The sequence below is a fragment of the Helianthus annuus genome, chromosome 5 (genome assembly GCF_002127325.2).
Source record: "Helianthus annuus cultivar XRQ/B chromosome 5, HanXRQr2.0-SUNRISE, whole genome shotgun sequence".
Taxonomy (NCBI): domain Eukaryota; kingdom Viridiplantae; phylum Streptophyta; class Magnoliopsida; order Asterales; family Asteraceae; genus Helianthus; species Helianthus annuus.
The window spans coordinates 8,661,552-8,675,007 of NC_035437.2; the positions used below are offsets into that span (position 1 = coordinate 8,661,552).

At 43.1% G+C, this 13,456-nt stretch overlaps 1 protein-coding gene across 1 annotated transcript in view; it reads right to left on the bottom strand.

Moving 5' to 3' along the window:
* Window positions 1–652: 652 nt before the first annotated feature.
* The window catches only part of LOC118492061 (serine/threonine-protein kinase WNK2-like), a 44,351-nt gene continuing 31,547 nt past the window's right edge, over window positions 653–13,456 (bottom strand). Inside the window, exons 4-6 of the mRNA XM_035989822.1 lie at window positions 12,750–12,951; window positions 11,923–12,343; window positions 653–693 (exon numbers count right to left, since the gene is read on the bottom strand). Coding sequence (XP_035845715.1) covers window positions 653–693; window positions 11,923–12,343; window positions 12,750–12,951 — 664 coding nt within the window. The remainder of the gene's footprint in view (window positions 694–11,922; window positions 12,344–12,749; window positions 12,952–13,456) is intronic.

Below are 13,456 nucleotides of genomic sequence, written 5' to 3' on the forward strand. Positions count from 1 at the left end.
CATTTGGGTCATACAACGATCCTACACGTGGTATCAGAGCTCAGGAGGAAGAGTTCTTAGTGATTACAACTGAATTTCTGTCTTTTACACCTTCTTTTTTCAATTTGGACAACTTTTAACGACCAAAATGGTTTGAATTTCACACATATTATTTGAAACAGTGTTTTAACAAACCCTTGAGAGTTTCAGATCAAAATTCGGATTAAAAGTGACTAAAATGGACCAAAAACCTAATTTCGTTTGAACGAACAGTTTAATTCCGTTTGATGAGGTTGAAGTAATTTCACACGAAATTACTAATTTCGCTTGAAAGAAGTAATTCTGTTTTGGAATTTCGTTTGAAAGGGTAATTCCGTTCGAAGTGGTAATTTCTCACCAGTGTAATTTCGCACCAAGTTAATTCCGTTTGGAAGTGTGATTCCGCACCTAAGTGTTTTCGTGTGAAGTTGTGATTTCGCTTGAAGTCTGATTCCGTTTGAAGACTAATTCCGTTTGAAAGCTGATTTCGCACCAAATCTCATTTCGTGTCAAGATCATTTCACATCAACCGAGTGTCAGTTTATTTCAAAGTTGTTTGATATTGTTTAAACTGATTGTGTTTTTGTTTTTGTGTCCAGGATCACATCATGGCTGAAGAATTTTTCAATACTTTCTACAACGCATTTACCTCTGATACAGTGGAAGTCTCAGATGCTACACCCAAAGCGATAACAAAAACAATTAAAGACAACATCAAACATGACAACTTTTAAGGAACCTATTCGAAACCACCCAAGCTTGATAATATTGAGGACTATATTTGGTGGAAAGAAAGGTTTATCAACTAGACTAAAGCATATGCACATGAAAGTTGGTTTTGCTTGGAGTTTGGGTATGATCAACCTATTGATGACAAAGGTGAAGAAATTCTGATCAAAAGTTTTTCAGAGGAAGACAAAAAGCAATTCTCATATGAGCAGAAGATGATTGCCTTGATCCAACAATCAGTTCGAGACGATATTTTTTCATTGTTAATTCATGACGGGTCTTCAAAATCTGTGTGGAAAGCTTTGCAGGTGAAAGTTGAGGGGGGTAAACAAATTAAGAAAAACAAAATTGCATTATTAAAAAAGGAATTAGATTTGTTTGTTAGTTTAAAAGGTGAATCTGTTAGACAAATGATTGAACGCTTTTGTCACCTAAAAATTGAGCTTGAAAGGTTTCATATTGTGAAAACCAGAGAAGAAATAATTAACAAAGTAATTGAAGCGTTACCACGAGCTGATCAGTGGCAAACGTTTGTGTTTATATTGAAAAATGATGCTTTGTATGATACAATTTCTCTTGATGTTTTGTTAGAAAAAACCGAGAGTCATGATCTTGAGTTACAAAAGCAAAGCAAGATGAGCAATTCGTCGCATCGTTAGAATGTTGGTCTGTACTACAAAGGCAATTTACCTTCGGTGAAAGCTGATAGTTCACCAAAGACAGCATTCAGTGGTGACCAGATGAAAGAACCACAAACAACCTCATCAAGCAACAATTATGGATATCATTCATCTTCAAAAGCAAGTCCTACAGAAGCAGAGGAGATATTGTGCAACATTGCTCTTAAGTTGAAAAATTCTCCTGCAATGAGCATCAATGCAGCTAAACAGCAAATGAGTTTCCTTGCATCTGTTCTGGAATCATATGAAGGTCTGGTAGTTGGCAAAATTAGAAACTCCGAATTAACCAAAGAAGACTACGACCAGATTGATCCGGAAGAGATGGAACTCACTGACATCCGCTGGTGTTTGGCAAGTTGCATTCGCAGAGCTCAGAGATATATGGAGATTACTGGGAAGCAATCATTAGGCGGTCCGTCAATGAAGCTTGGATTTGACAAATCCAAAGTGACCTGCTTCAAATGTAAGCAAAAAGGTCATTTCAAGAGAAAATGCAATAATTCTGCAGTTGGTGGAAATGAACATCCATTCAACGATGATTATTACCGAAAGGCAATTTATCACCGTAGTAAAGAAGAGCCAAAGATGATTGAAAATACTCCAAGAGAAAAATCAAGAGCATATGCTGTTATTCATCATGAAGAAGGTTTTGATTGGAGTCAGATTCTTCCAGAAGAAGATCGTTTGGAAAATATTGTAACAACTCATGACAGAAAACCATCAAAAAGTCAACATTATGTTTTTGTTGCTGAAATTCAAGAGGAAAGACAAGAAAAAGACAAAGCTGAAATAAAAGAGAAAACTTGAGAAGAGATTTTTTATAAGAGAAAACTGAGAGAGAAATTTTCATTGTTGGATGCAGAATGGAGAAGATGCAGGAAGAATATGAAAATGCAGTGAGAAACAATATATGGGATAAGAAGCAAGAATGTTATGTTAATAAAGAAGGAGAACCTGTTGTTCCCATAAGTGACATAGTTCATGATGATGTTCTTCTAGTAATTCCTCGATCCGGCGAATATTATTCTGTTGGGATTGAACCCTATCAGAGGAACAGATAATGTAAAGCCAAAACTGGATCAGAACAGTGGATCCAGAATAAGCAGATGCTAATATACATATCTCTCCCCTTGAAAGTGATTACAACAACTGATGACCTCCTATCTGCTGATCTTACTAACTGCTGATCTATAACTACTGCTCAACTAAAGATCTGATGAAGACTAAAGGTCTGCTGAGTCAATCTACTGCCTGGAGTCAAGCACTGCTGATCCGGACAAGTGCTGCTGGGTTCACAGCAGTAGAAGGTTGCAGCAGTTGTTCTAAAGTCTGTTTGTAATAGAATGTATTAGTAGTAGTTCAACATAAGCAGTGTCTGTATAGATCAGAGGTTAGAGTTTGTTAGTGTCACACCCTGGCTTTGCGGAAGCGTGGTTAATTTGGTGTGACTCTTAATACCATAGCTTAACCATAACAAGCTATATGAATTTAAAATCATGCAAAGTCATCCATTGAAAATAAAATTGTCAAACATTGTCTAAATGAGTAAACACCCAACAACCATTACTCGTCTTAACAGTACAACCACTACCATAGTGCAAACATAAATAAACATGGTTCAGGGGCTATGGCCTGTCCAGGAAAGAGCCATAAGCCTTGAACCCGGATGACTCTGAATCTAAATGCAGCGGGAAATCCTGCTAAACCGTGCCAGATCCTTAATTCCCTGAAATACATGTAAGTTGAAAAATCAACAATAATGTTGAGCGAGTTCATGCGAAAATGAGTAAATAAACCTTTATCTTTATCAAAAACCCTGGTATGTAGCAAATAAGGAAAAAGAGATCACCAATGGTTTGCAAGGCCATTGATATGTGTAAATGCAAGTAGGAAGGCTCAAACCTAGCAAATTTATGCGTCGGGAACAAAGTCATCCCAAGGTCCGTTCTGCTGGACCTGGGACTGGGCTCGCTACACCCAAATAGATCTACCGCTCCTGCCCCTCGGTCCTACCCTGAGGATTAATGACCTCAAGTTTCCGCCTACCCATTCACATGATCTAAGTAACCCTCCTTACGCTAACCATACCATGTATAACATATCCATAATCATTGTAACATGTATTTCACCCCCGCAGTTTATAAAACTGAAAACAGTTAAGAGAAAAGGGGGACATGAACTCACAGTGAACGCGTCACAAAATCAAGCAATCCAATATCCAGGTGCTGTGCAACGACCTACATGTGCTAATTCTATTAGACGGATGGCCGTGCTTTAGCTTCATAGTTTACATTTTTGGGAAACAGTTAGTCAACCGTTTCGTATATATATTTGATACGCATTCTCCTTCCCAAGGATGGGGGAATTAAATACATGTATACTTATATTATTTTATTAAGTCCCACTTAATATATTTTATTTCTTATTTCAAAATATATTTATTTTTCTCAAAAATAATATATTTCCTTTTTCTCATAATATTTTCCCAAAATAATATATTGACAACACACGCGCTTATGAATACTTCTGAATAAAGCGTAAGTTACGTTTTGGTGATTAAGTGGTAATGATAATTACCGTTGTAACTTATATTCTCGACGTATAAGCGTTTGTATTATTTCGGGCTTGACAAGGTTAGTAAATATTATTTTTACTCTAAAAATAATATTTATATATCTTCACAAAATAATCATAAACAGTGAGGTGACAAAATGTATTTACCGAATATATACTTATCACGTTTACTTTTGTGAAAATCCCACCTCCGATTATTTGTAAATAAAGTTGTGGCGAAATATATTTTGAAAACATGTCAAAGTAGTCTAACACTTGTAAATAATTCTAAGTGTTAGATTTTTAGAAAATTTCGCCAGAGTTTCCCCTGTAACTGGAGGTGGCCACGCTTTTAAGCGTATCATTTTCTTTTACAAAATCATCTCAACAATTTGTCAATTCAACCGAGTCATTTTTCCACTCTTCAAATAGAAGACTAGTATGTAAAACCGCGTTGTTTCATGAACTTGTAGTTTTTACAAAAACTACGGTGTAGATCTCGTTATTTTTAGTGGATCTATTCATAACATAGCTTAGTCTTGCAAAAACCTCGTTTTTGGAACAAATCACTTCTTACAACTTCCCGACAATTTTTGTAAACATTGTTATTTTGTCGGATCTTTTATTCTACAAGTGTTTCTACACTTGTAGTTTATAGAAATCGTATTTGTTAACACTTTATCCACTTTGATAAAAACATGATTTTCTCGACACCCGGTCCTACGAATATACCACTTGTACATACGTAGATCGGCTTGTTTTAAATACTATTTTTCATGTTAAAACACTTTTATACAAGTTCATGTTTCTCGTGTGGTGGAGTTTCACCTTTTAACCCTTGAACCGCTGGCATCTAGTGTATGCCAAAATTCGAGATCTTAACAAGTCGGGTTAAACGATGATAAGAGCCACCACATCATAGATCGGGCCATTTTAATCAACATGTTCAAATACTACGACATTTACACGCGTTTTGAGCTTTTATCCAACGATATACACGTTTTAGTAAACTTTAAAGTTCCATTAAGCGGGTTACCGACATTCAACCGACAAATATCCTTTTAACCACTTTAGACATGACCAAAAATGAGTTTTAAACGTTATACCTCTAGCTCGGGGCTAGGGAAGAAACTAGTCGAAAACTGCGTGGATAATAGCAAACGGTAGAGGTCCTTCGCGTTCCGTTTGTTCCGAGCTCCGTTGTATGTAACCACCGACACTTGAGTATACTTGGAATGTAGAGACTTGAACCGAAAAATGGATGTGGGGGTGGGGTGATGTTCGGCCGAGAGAGGGGGCAAGGGAGAGGGAGAGAGTGAAAGTTGGGGTGTGTGTGTTCAAGTGTGAGAGAGGTGAGGGTTTTTATAGAAAAAGTTGCCTCGATCCTCGCGTAATCTAATATAAAATAATAAAGGACGTACTCCCCCGGGTCCCACTAGTTGGCCGATTCCTTTAGGTTGTAATGGTGCTCGGTTCGTTTCCAATCGTTCAGTTACGGTTCAGTTTGGTTAAGTGCGTTAAGTGCGAGGTCTAACCCCGTTAGTTGTTTAATGCATTATAAAGCGGTTGTTAGGGTAATCAGGGACCCTAACTGGCTCAGAAAAGTACTAATATTAATTTTGGCAATATTTTTATGTTCCGGGTATTGTCCGGTTGTTCGGTCGGATAGTAATCCGTTAAAGTGCTTAAGATATCCGTTAAGCGTCATAAATAATATTTTTAGCGACACAATTTATTCTGCAAAGTGTCGGGAATAATTCCTCATATTTTGGCACTTTATTAATTAGCTAGAAGCTAGTGTGTTGATAAAAGTGCTGTGTTTCGTGCTTAAAGTATGTTTTAGGCACATCCAAATCTCTATATCTTATTCCTAGAGACGTAATCATACAACCCTTGTAACCCTACACACACTATGGGTGTAGTAAAATAATTCTGGCTCATTCAGGCCTTTAGAGGCAGCGTTTGCCTGATGCTGGCTATATCAGCATGTTCACTGTGTATCCGTTTAGTGCTACTGTGCTTTTGTGCATCATGTTTGTCACTAAGGTTCAGCAATTAAGTAGTGTAGTGACAGGAATATCAAAGTATGATGCAGATATGTACAAGTACCAACAATCAAGTAGCAGTTTATCAGCAAACTCAGTAAAGCACAGTAATTAGGCAATAATTAATAATTAATTAAGTCGTACGGATACCTGGTTTTGAGAGGGTTGTCACATTCTCCCCCCGTTAAATAAATTTCGTCCCGAAATTTAGGTTCTGCTTGAAGAAGCAGGGTTCTTAGGAAACAGGTGGGGGTATTTCTCTTTCATTCGGTCTTCACGCTCCCAGGTGAATTCAGGACCATGTCTAGCATTCCAGCGAACTTTGACGAGCTTGACACTGCTCCGGCGGGTCTTGTTAACTTTCCAATCCGTGACCTCAACAGGTTCTTCAACGAAGTGGAGCGTGTCATCAATATGAATCTCGTCGGTAGGAATGGCAACGTTAACTTGAGTTGGACTCCTCTTTAGATTGGATACATGAAATGTATCGTGAACGTTATTCAGCTCGGCAGGTAGATCCAACTTGTATGCTACTGTTCCAATTCTTTCCAAAACCTTGAAAGGACCAATGTAGCGCGGATTCAACTTCCCACGCTTCCCAAAGCGTGCTACACCCTTCCAGGGTGATACCTTCAACAAAACCATATCCCCAACCTCAAACTCTTGAGGTTTCCTTTTCAGATCTGCATAGGTCTTCTGGCGATCACGAGCCGCGCTAATGCGATCTCGGATTTGCGCGATCTTATCTGTAGTTTCCTGAACTACATCGGGACCTACCAATTGTCTATCACCTGCGTCAGACCAACAGAGCGGCGACCTGCACTTGCGCCCATATAAAGCTTCGAATGGCGCGGCACCAATACTGGTGTGGTAGCTGTTGTTGTATGAAAACTCAACCAGGGGTAAATGCTTATCCCAGCTACCGCCTAAATCCATCACACATGCTCTCAGCATGTCTTCCAATGTCTGAATCGTCCGCTCACTTTGGCCGTCGGTCTACGGGTGAAACGCGGTGCTCATATTCAGCTTCGAGCCAAAAGCTTCCTGGAAGGATTGCCATATCCTCGATACGAACCTTCCATCTCTATCGGATATAATCGAGAGAGGTACTCCATGGCGAGTGACAATTTCTCTCATGTAAATCTCAGCCAGTTTGCTTGTATGATCCTTTTCGCGGATAGGCAAGAAGTGTGCTGACTTCGTCAAGCGATCCACTATCACCCAGATAGTGTCATGGCCCTTAGGCGTTCTTGGCAACTTCGTAATGAAATCCATGGATATTTCTTCCCACTTCCATTGGGGAATTTTTGGTTGCTGCAGAAGTCCCGAAGGCTTCTGGTATTCTGCCTTAACCTTAGCGCAAGTCAAACATTGGCTCACGTAGATAGCAACATCGCCTTTCATCCTAGGCCACCAATAATAATCCTTAAGATCTTGGTACATCTTATCCGCTCCCGGGTGGATAGAGTACCGTGATTTGTGAGCTTCATCAAAAATAACCTCTCTTAAATCACCAAACAAAGGAACCCAAATCCTTTTCTCAAAACATAACGTTCCTTCCTTGTTTGGAACCAATATCTTCTCCATCCCACGGAGATATTCTTTCTCAAGGTTCTCCTCCTTGAGAGCTTCTTTTTGCGCTGCTCGAATGCGTGAGGAAAGATCGGTTTGGATAATCATTTCCATAGCCCTAACCCTTATGGGCTTGATTCTCTCCTTGCGACTTAGGGCATCGGCGACCACATTCGCCTTCCCCGGATGATACTTGATCTCGCAGTCGTAATCGTTCAGCAACTCAACCCATCGCCTTTGCCTCATATTCAACTCCTTCTGGTTGAATATATGCTGGAGGCTTTTGTGATCTGTAAAGATCGTACACTTCGTACCGTAAAGGTAGTGTCTCCAAATCTTCAACGCAAAAACCACTGCGCCTAGCTCCAAATCATGCGTGGTATAGTTCTTTTCGTGCACCTTCAGTTGGCGTGATGCGTAGGCGATAACCTTTTGACGTTGCATCAACACACAACCCAATCCTTGACGCGAAGCGTCGCAGTATACCACAAAATCGTCGGTACCTTCCGGTAGAGCTAAGATTGGCGCGTTACAAAGCTTATCCTTTAACAACTGAAATGCTTCATCCTGTTTGATTCCCCAATCAAACTTTTTATCCTTTTGCGTGAGGAGCGTCAATGGCTGAGCGATCTTTGAAAAATCCTCAATAAATCTTCGATAATAGCCAGCCAAACCCAAGAATTGCCGGATCTCGGTTGGCGTCTTTGGCGCTTCCCAATTCTTGATCGCCTCGATCTTGGTTGGATCCACATGAATTCCACTTTCATTTACCACGTGCCCAAGGAATTGCACGTCTCTCAGCCAAAACTCACACTTAGAAAATTTGGCATACAACTGCTCCTTCTTCAGTAGCTCTAAGATAGCTCTGAGGTGTTGCTCGTGCTCTGCCTTCGACCTTGAGTAGATCAAGATGTCGTCGATGAACACAATCACGAACTTATCCAGGTATGGCTTACAAACTCGGTTCATCAAATCCATGAACACTGCAGGTGCGTTTGTTAAACCAAACGGCATGACAAGGAACTCGTAGTGCCCATAACGAGTTCTGAAGGCTGTCTTCGGGATACTTTCTTCCTGTATCCGGAGCTGATGATATCCAGATCGAAGATCGATCTTTGAGTAGAAACTTGAACCTTGAAGTTGGTCGAACAGATCATCAATCCTTGGCAAAGGATACCTATTCTTGATCGTCAGCTTGTTCAATTCTCTGTAGTCAATGCACATACGGAAACTACCATCCTTCTTCTTGACAAACAAAACTGGAGCTCCCCAAGGCGAGAAGCTTGGTCGAATAAAACCCTTATCCAACAACTCTTGAAGTTGCGTTGATAGCTCTTGCATCTCAGACGGGGCAAGTCTATAAGGTGCCTTAGCCACAGGCGCGGCGCCTGGAACTAAGTCGATGCGAAATTCCACTTGCCTCTGAGGCGGCAAGCCAGGCAAGTCTTCTGGAAAGACTTCCGGATACTCCCTTACGACAGGGATGTCTTCGATCTTCGGCTCAGCAGCCTTTTTATCCACAATGTGTGCTAGAAAAGCAACACACCCTTTCTTTAAACACTTCCTTGCTTTCAGACAGCTAATAATCCGCAACGGCGTCTCACGCTTCTCTCCATGAACAACAATGGTCTCACCATCGTCGGTCGGAATACGGATAATCTTCTCGCGACAAACAATCTCTGCTTTGTTATTTGCTAACCAATCCATCCCTACTACCACGTCGAAGCTTCCCAACTGGACTGGTAGTAGATCGAGAGCAAACTCACGCTCTCCTAACTCGATTACGCAACCTCTAATCACTTCATTGGCTTCTACTAACTTCCCATTTGCTAGCTCGATCGAATAAGGAATATCTAACTTACTAGCGGCTAAACCAAGCATGTTCTTAAATTCTAGCGATACGAAGCTATAATCGGCACCAGTATCAAACAAAACAGACGCATAGCGTTGGTTTACAGGGAACGTACCAGTAACAACATTGGGATCCTGGCGCGCTTCCCTGGCCTCCATGTTGAAAACTCTTCCACGAGCTTGGTTTAATTCCGGGCAGTTCCTCTTGAAGTGCCCTTGATCTCCACAATTAAAACATCCGGGCCTCTGCCCGTTTCCACCATTGTTCCCAGCTTGGTGGTTTCCCTGGTTTCGGTTCACGGTGCCTGCTTGGTTAACACGGTTCCCATCTCCTCCCTGATTTCCTTGTGGGCGGTTCCCATTACCACCACGGGTATTTCTATTCCCATTTCCTCCCTGACCTCCCCGGCCAGCATTTGCCCAACAAGTCTCCTTCAGGTGGCCAACCTTTCCACATGCTTCACAAACTTTCAACCCACAACGACCGGAGTGATGTTTTTGACATGAGTTGCACTTGGGCTGTGCACCCATGTATCCCCTGCTCTTCTTTCTACCACAAACTGAATCTTGAGCTGGTGCATTCGATTCTCCCTTCTTAACCACCGTCCCGGTGCTTTGCTTGAAACTCGAAAACTTCCGCTTGCTACCACCAGAGGACTCCACATGAGTCTCCTTTTTCCTGGGTTCAATCTCATCGAACTTGTTTAACCGAATCGCTTCTTCAGTGAGAGCCACACTGAGATCAATGGCCTCTGTGATGGTTGCGGGTTTGGAAGAAGTCACCATACTGATTATCTGAGGAGCCAATCCCCAGATGAAGCGCTCAACCCTTTTAAACTCGGGCGTAACCATATAAGGTACCACGTGCGACAGATCGTGGAATCTCTGAACATATTCCACTATCTTCGACCCTTCCATCTTTAAGTGCCAAAACTCGGTCTCAAGCTTTTGAATCTCCGCGCGAGAGCAGTACTTCTTCCGCATAAGCTCTTTCAATTCGGCCCAAGACAGGGCGTAGGCGGCAGCTTCGCCTAGAGTTTGCACTTGAAGGTTCCACCAAGATAGGGCTCCATCTAGAAACAACCCTGAAATGTAAGTGACCTGCTGGTCGATCGCACATTTGCTCATACGGATGGTGGAATCAGTCTTCTCTGCCCAACGAACGAAGGCAACAGCACCACCCGTGCCGTCGAAGTTTGTGGGCTTACAGTCCAGAAACTGCTTGAAGGTGCACCCTGCACATTCGTTTCAATATAGGAACTGCATTAGCAATTGCTACAGGAATCCAATTAGACCATGGTACGTCTTAAAGACTTAGGGTTACCATGAGGGGGATTCTGGTTGCCATTGCCGTTGGAGCTACTCCAGCTGGGTCCTCCCTGCGATGCAGCATACTGAGCAATCGCGGCAACAATGACTCCTTGCAGTTCTTCTTGAGTCGTGGGCATCGGCTGCGGTTGACGTCTTGGTGCCATTTTCTAAAGATGCGTACGTCGATTAGGCCATAGAAATCATACGTATATAGTAATAGCAATAGCATATAACATCTCATGTTATCAATATATCACACACAACATCCCATGTCCAACATCCCATGTCCAACATCCCATGTCCCAATACAAAAATAATCAATCAAGTGAATCAGTTATGGTGAGAATACGGCGATTGCATATATATCAAGACCATAAGCATAGTAAGTGTGTTAGTACATTCATCAATCACATAGGGGTTACATCACCCCTGTACAAAATACATCATATCAGTGTTACATACAATCAATACATCACATGTATCAACAAAAATCTGTGCAGTCAAATGGTCTTCAAAAGCTGTGCATAACAATCGCGGCCGTCTCACCGGTGTCTACCCTGGTAACGTCGATGAGCTCTAGACGGGTGGTGGTGGTGGAGGAGGGGGAAAAAGAGGATAATGCAAGCGGCGAAAGAGAAGCCAGTCCTCCTCCAGGGCCTGCTGGGTGCGGATCACGGATGCAATCTGCTGCTCTAGGATCGAAAGTCGAGCAGCAATGTCAGGAGGAAAAGACCGAAATGGCTGAGCAGATGAGGATGACGGACCATGACATGAACAAGGAGGCATCTGAGCTCTCTCGAGCTCCTGCAAACGCTGAGAATGGGAATCATGCTGAAGAACAAATGACATCAATAGGTCCTCTAGGGTATGCCCCATATGAGGTGGATCAACGGGTGGCATAACGGGTAGCGAAGACCAGAAAGAAGGCTCGCTGACAGTGCCAAAAGGCATAACAGGAAAAGATGAAGTGGATGCTGAAGCAGGAGATACCTGAGGCATGACAGGTAATGGCATCGGTACATGGCCAAATGGATGGGCGGAAGAGCCCTCTCCAGGCCCCGCTGGAGGTGCGAAAGATGGGATCTGAAATGAGAACTCAGGATGGTGAGCATCAATGCGGTGAGGAGGAAGCGGCGGAACATCCTCGTCAGCCGGTATCCAACCGTGCTGAGCCTCCTCGTCAGAGGGATCCATGTGCTCTGCAAACAGAGCATGCTCGGGCTCAATAGGCAAGGGATCAACAGGAGCTAAAACAGGATCAACGTGGGCATCAACATGATCAACAAGATCGACATGAGGGTCAACTGGGACGTCAGCGATCGGAGGGTCAACAAGAGGATCAACAACATGGTCAGCATCTAACAAGGGAATATCATCAGCAGGAAAATCGCCATGTGGCTGACCCGCCAAAATAGGATCAACAGGAACATCAGCATGCGCCAAACCATGCTCATGTGCGGGATCGAAAGCAGCGGCCTGCTCTGGAGCTACTGCAGGCTCGGGATCGACAAACGCCATATCGAAGTCAAAGTCCGGATCGATAGGATCAAAAGGGTCGGCGGGGTCAACGGGGTCCTCTACAGGCTGGTCCATATGAACGAACTCAATATCACGGTCTGGATCAAATCCAGGAGGAAATACAGGGTCAGAATCCTCGAAATCGTCATGCTCAAAAACAAAGCTCGGCATCGGGGCGGCAGATGACGCCTGGTCAGGATCCGAGTCATGAACGAAAAAACTGCGTGCTCGCCACATGCGATGGAACAGATGCCACAGACTCGAAGGAGTCTGGGGCTGGAGAATGAACAGGCGAGTCTCCGACAGGAGCACCGGCGATCATCAAAAGACCGCCATCGGGCAAAAGAGCTGGGTCAGGAACCTCGTCCTCGTATAGCTTATCATCGAAAAGATCAATATCGCCACCAGCCTCGGCATCAAGCATAAGCTCATAAGCTGGGTAGGATGCAAGAGGAATCGGGGCGGGAATCACAGCGAGAGGAAGATCCGCAGCAGGACCACCAACGATGGGCTCATCAACGCCGTCAGGTAGTGCGAACGGCTGAAAGTCGTCGTCGTCTGTACTAGTATAATCCGAGGTATGCACCTCGTGCTCTGATGACATAATCTCGTCTGACTCCATGGGTCGGGGTCCAGTAGTGTCCGAGTCTCCAGTATCTGAGGTGTCCATGAGTCTGTAATACAATCACAAGTATGCACAAATATCAGCAAATCAGGTAATCACACAAGTTACCACATAATAATCACATATTCCTCCTAGTCCCACTAGCCTCCCAGCCTCCCAGACTGTTCTTCCTAGTCCCACTAGCCAACTTTTCCCAGCCTCCCAGACTGACTCCCTAGTCCCCACTAGCAAACATTTCCCAGCCTCCCAGACTGACTCCCTAGTCCCACTAGACAACTACCTCGATCCGTTAGATCGAGCCTCGGCCTCCCAGACCGAGCCTCAGTCTCTCAGACCGAGCCTCAGCCTCCAGACTGAGCCTAAAAATAATAAAATACGCTCAACATTTGTTTATAAAAAGTTTTGGATCTGGACTTAAGTGGTATGCAGAAAAACATTTTCGTGAGAGCCCTAGTGATCATAGTCTAGACTCAAAATGAACCCTAGTTCGCTATGATCAGAGCTCTGATACCAACTGTCACACCCTGCTTTGCGGAAGCGTGGTAATTTGTGTG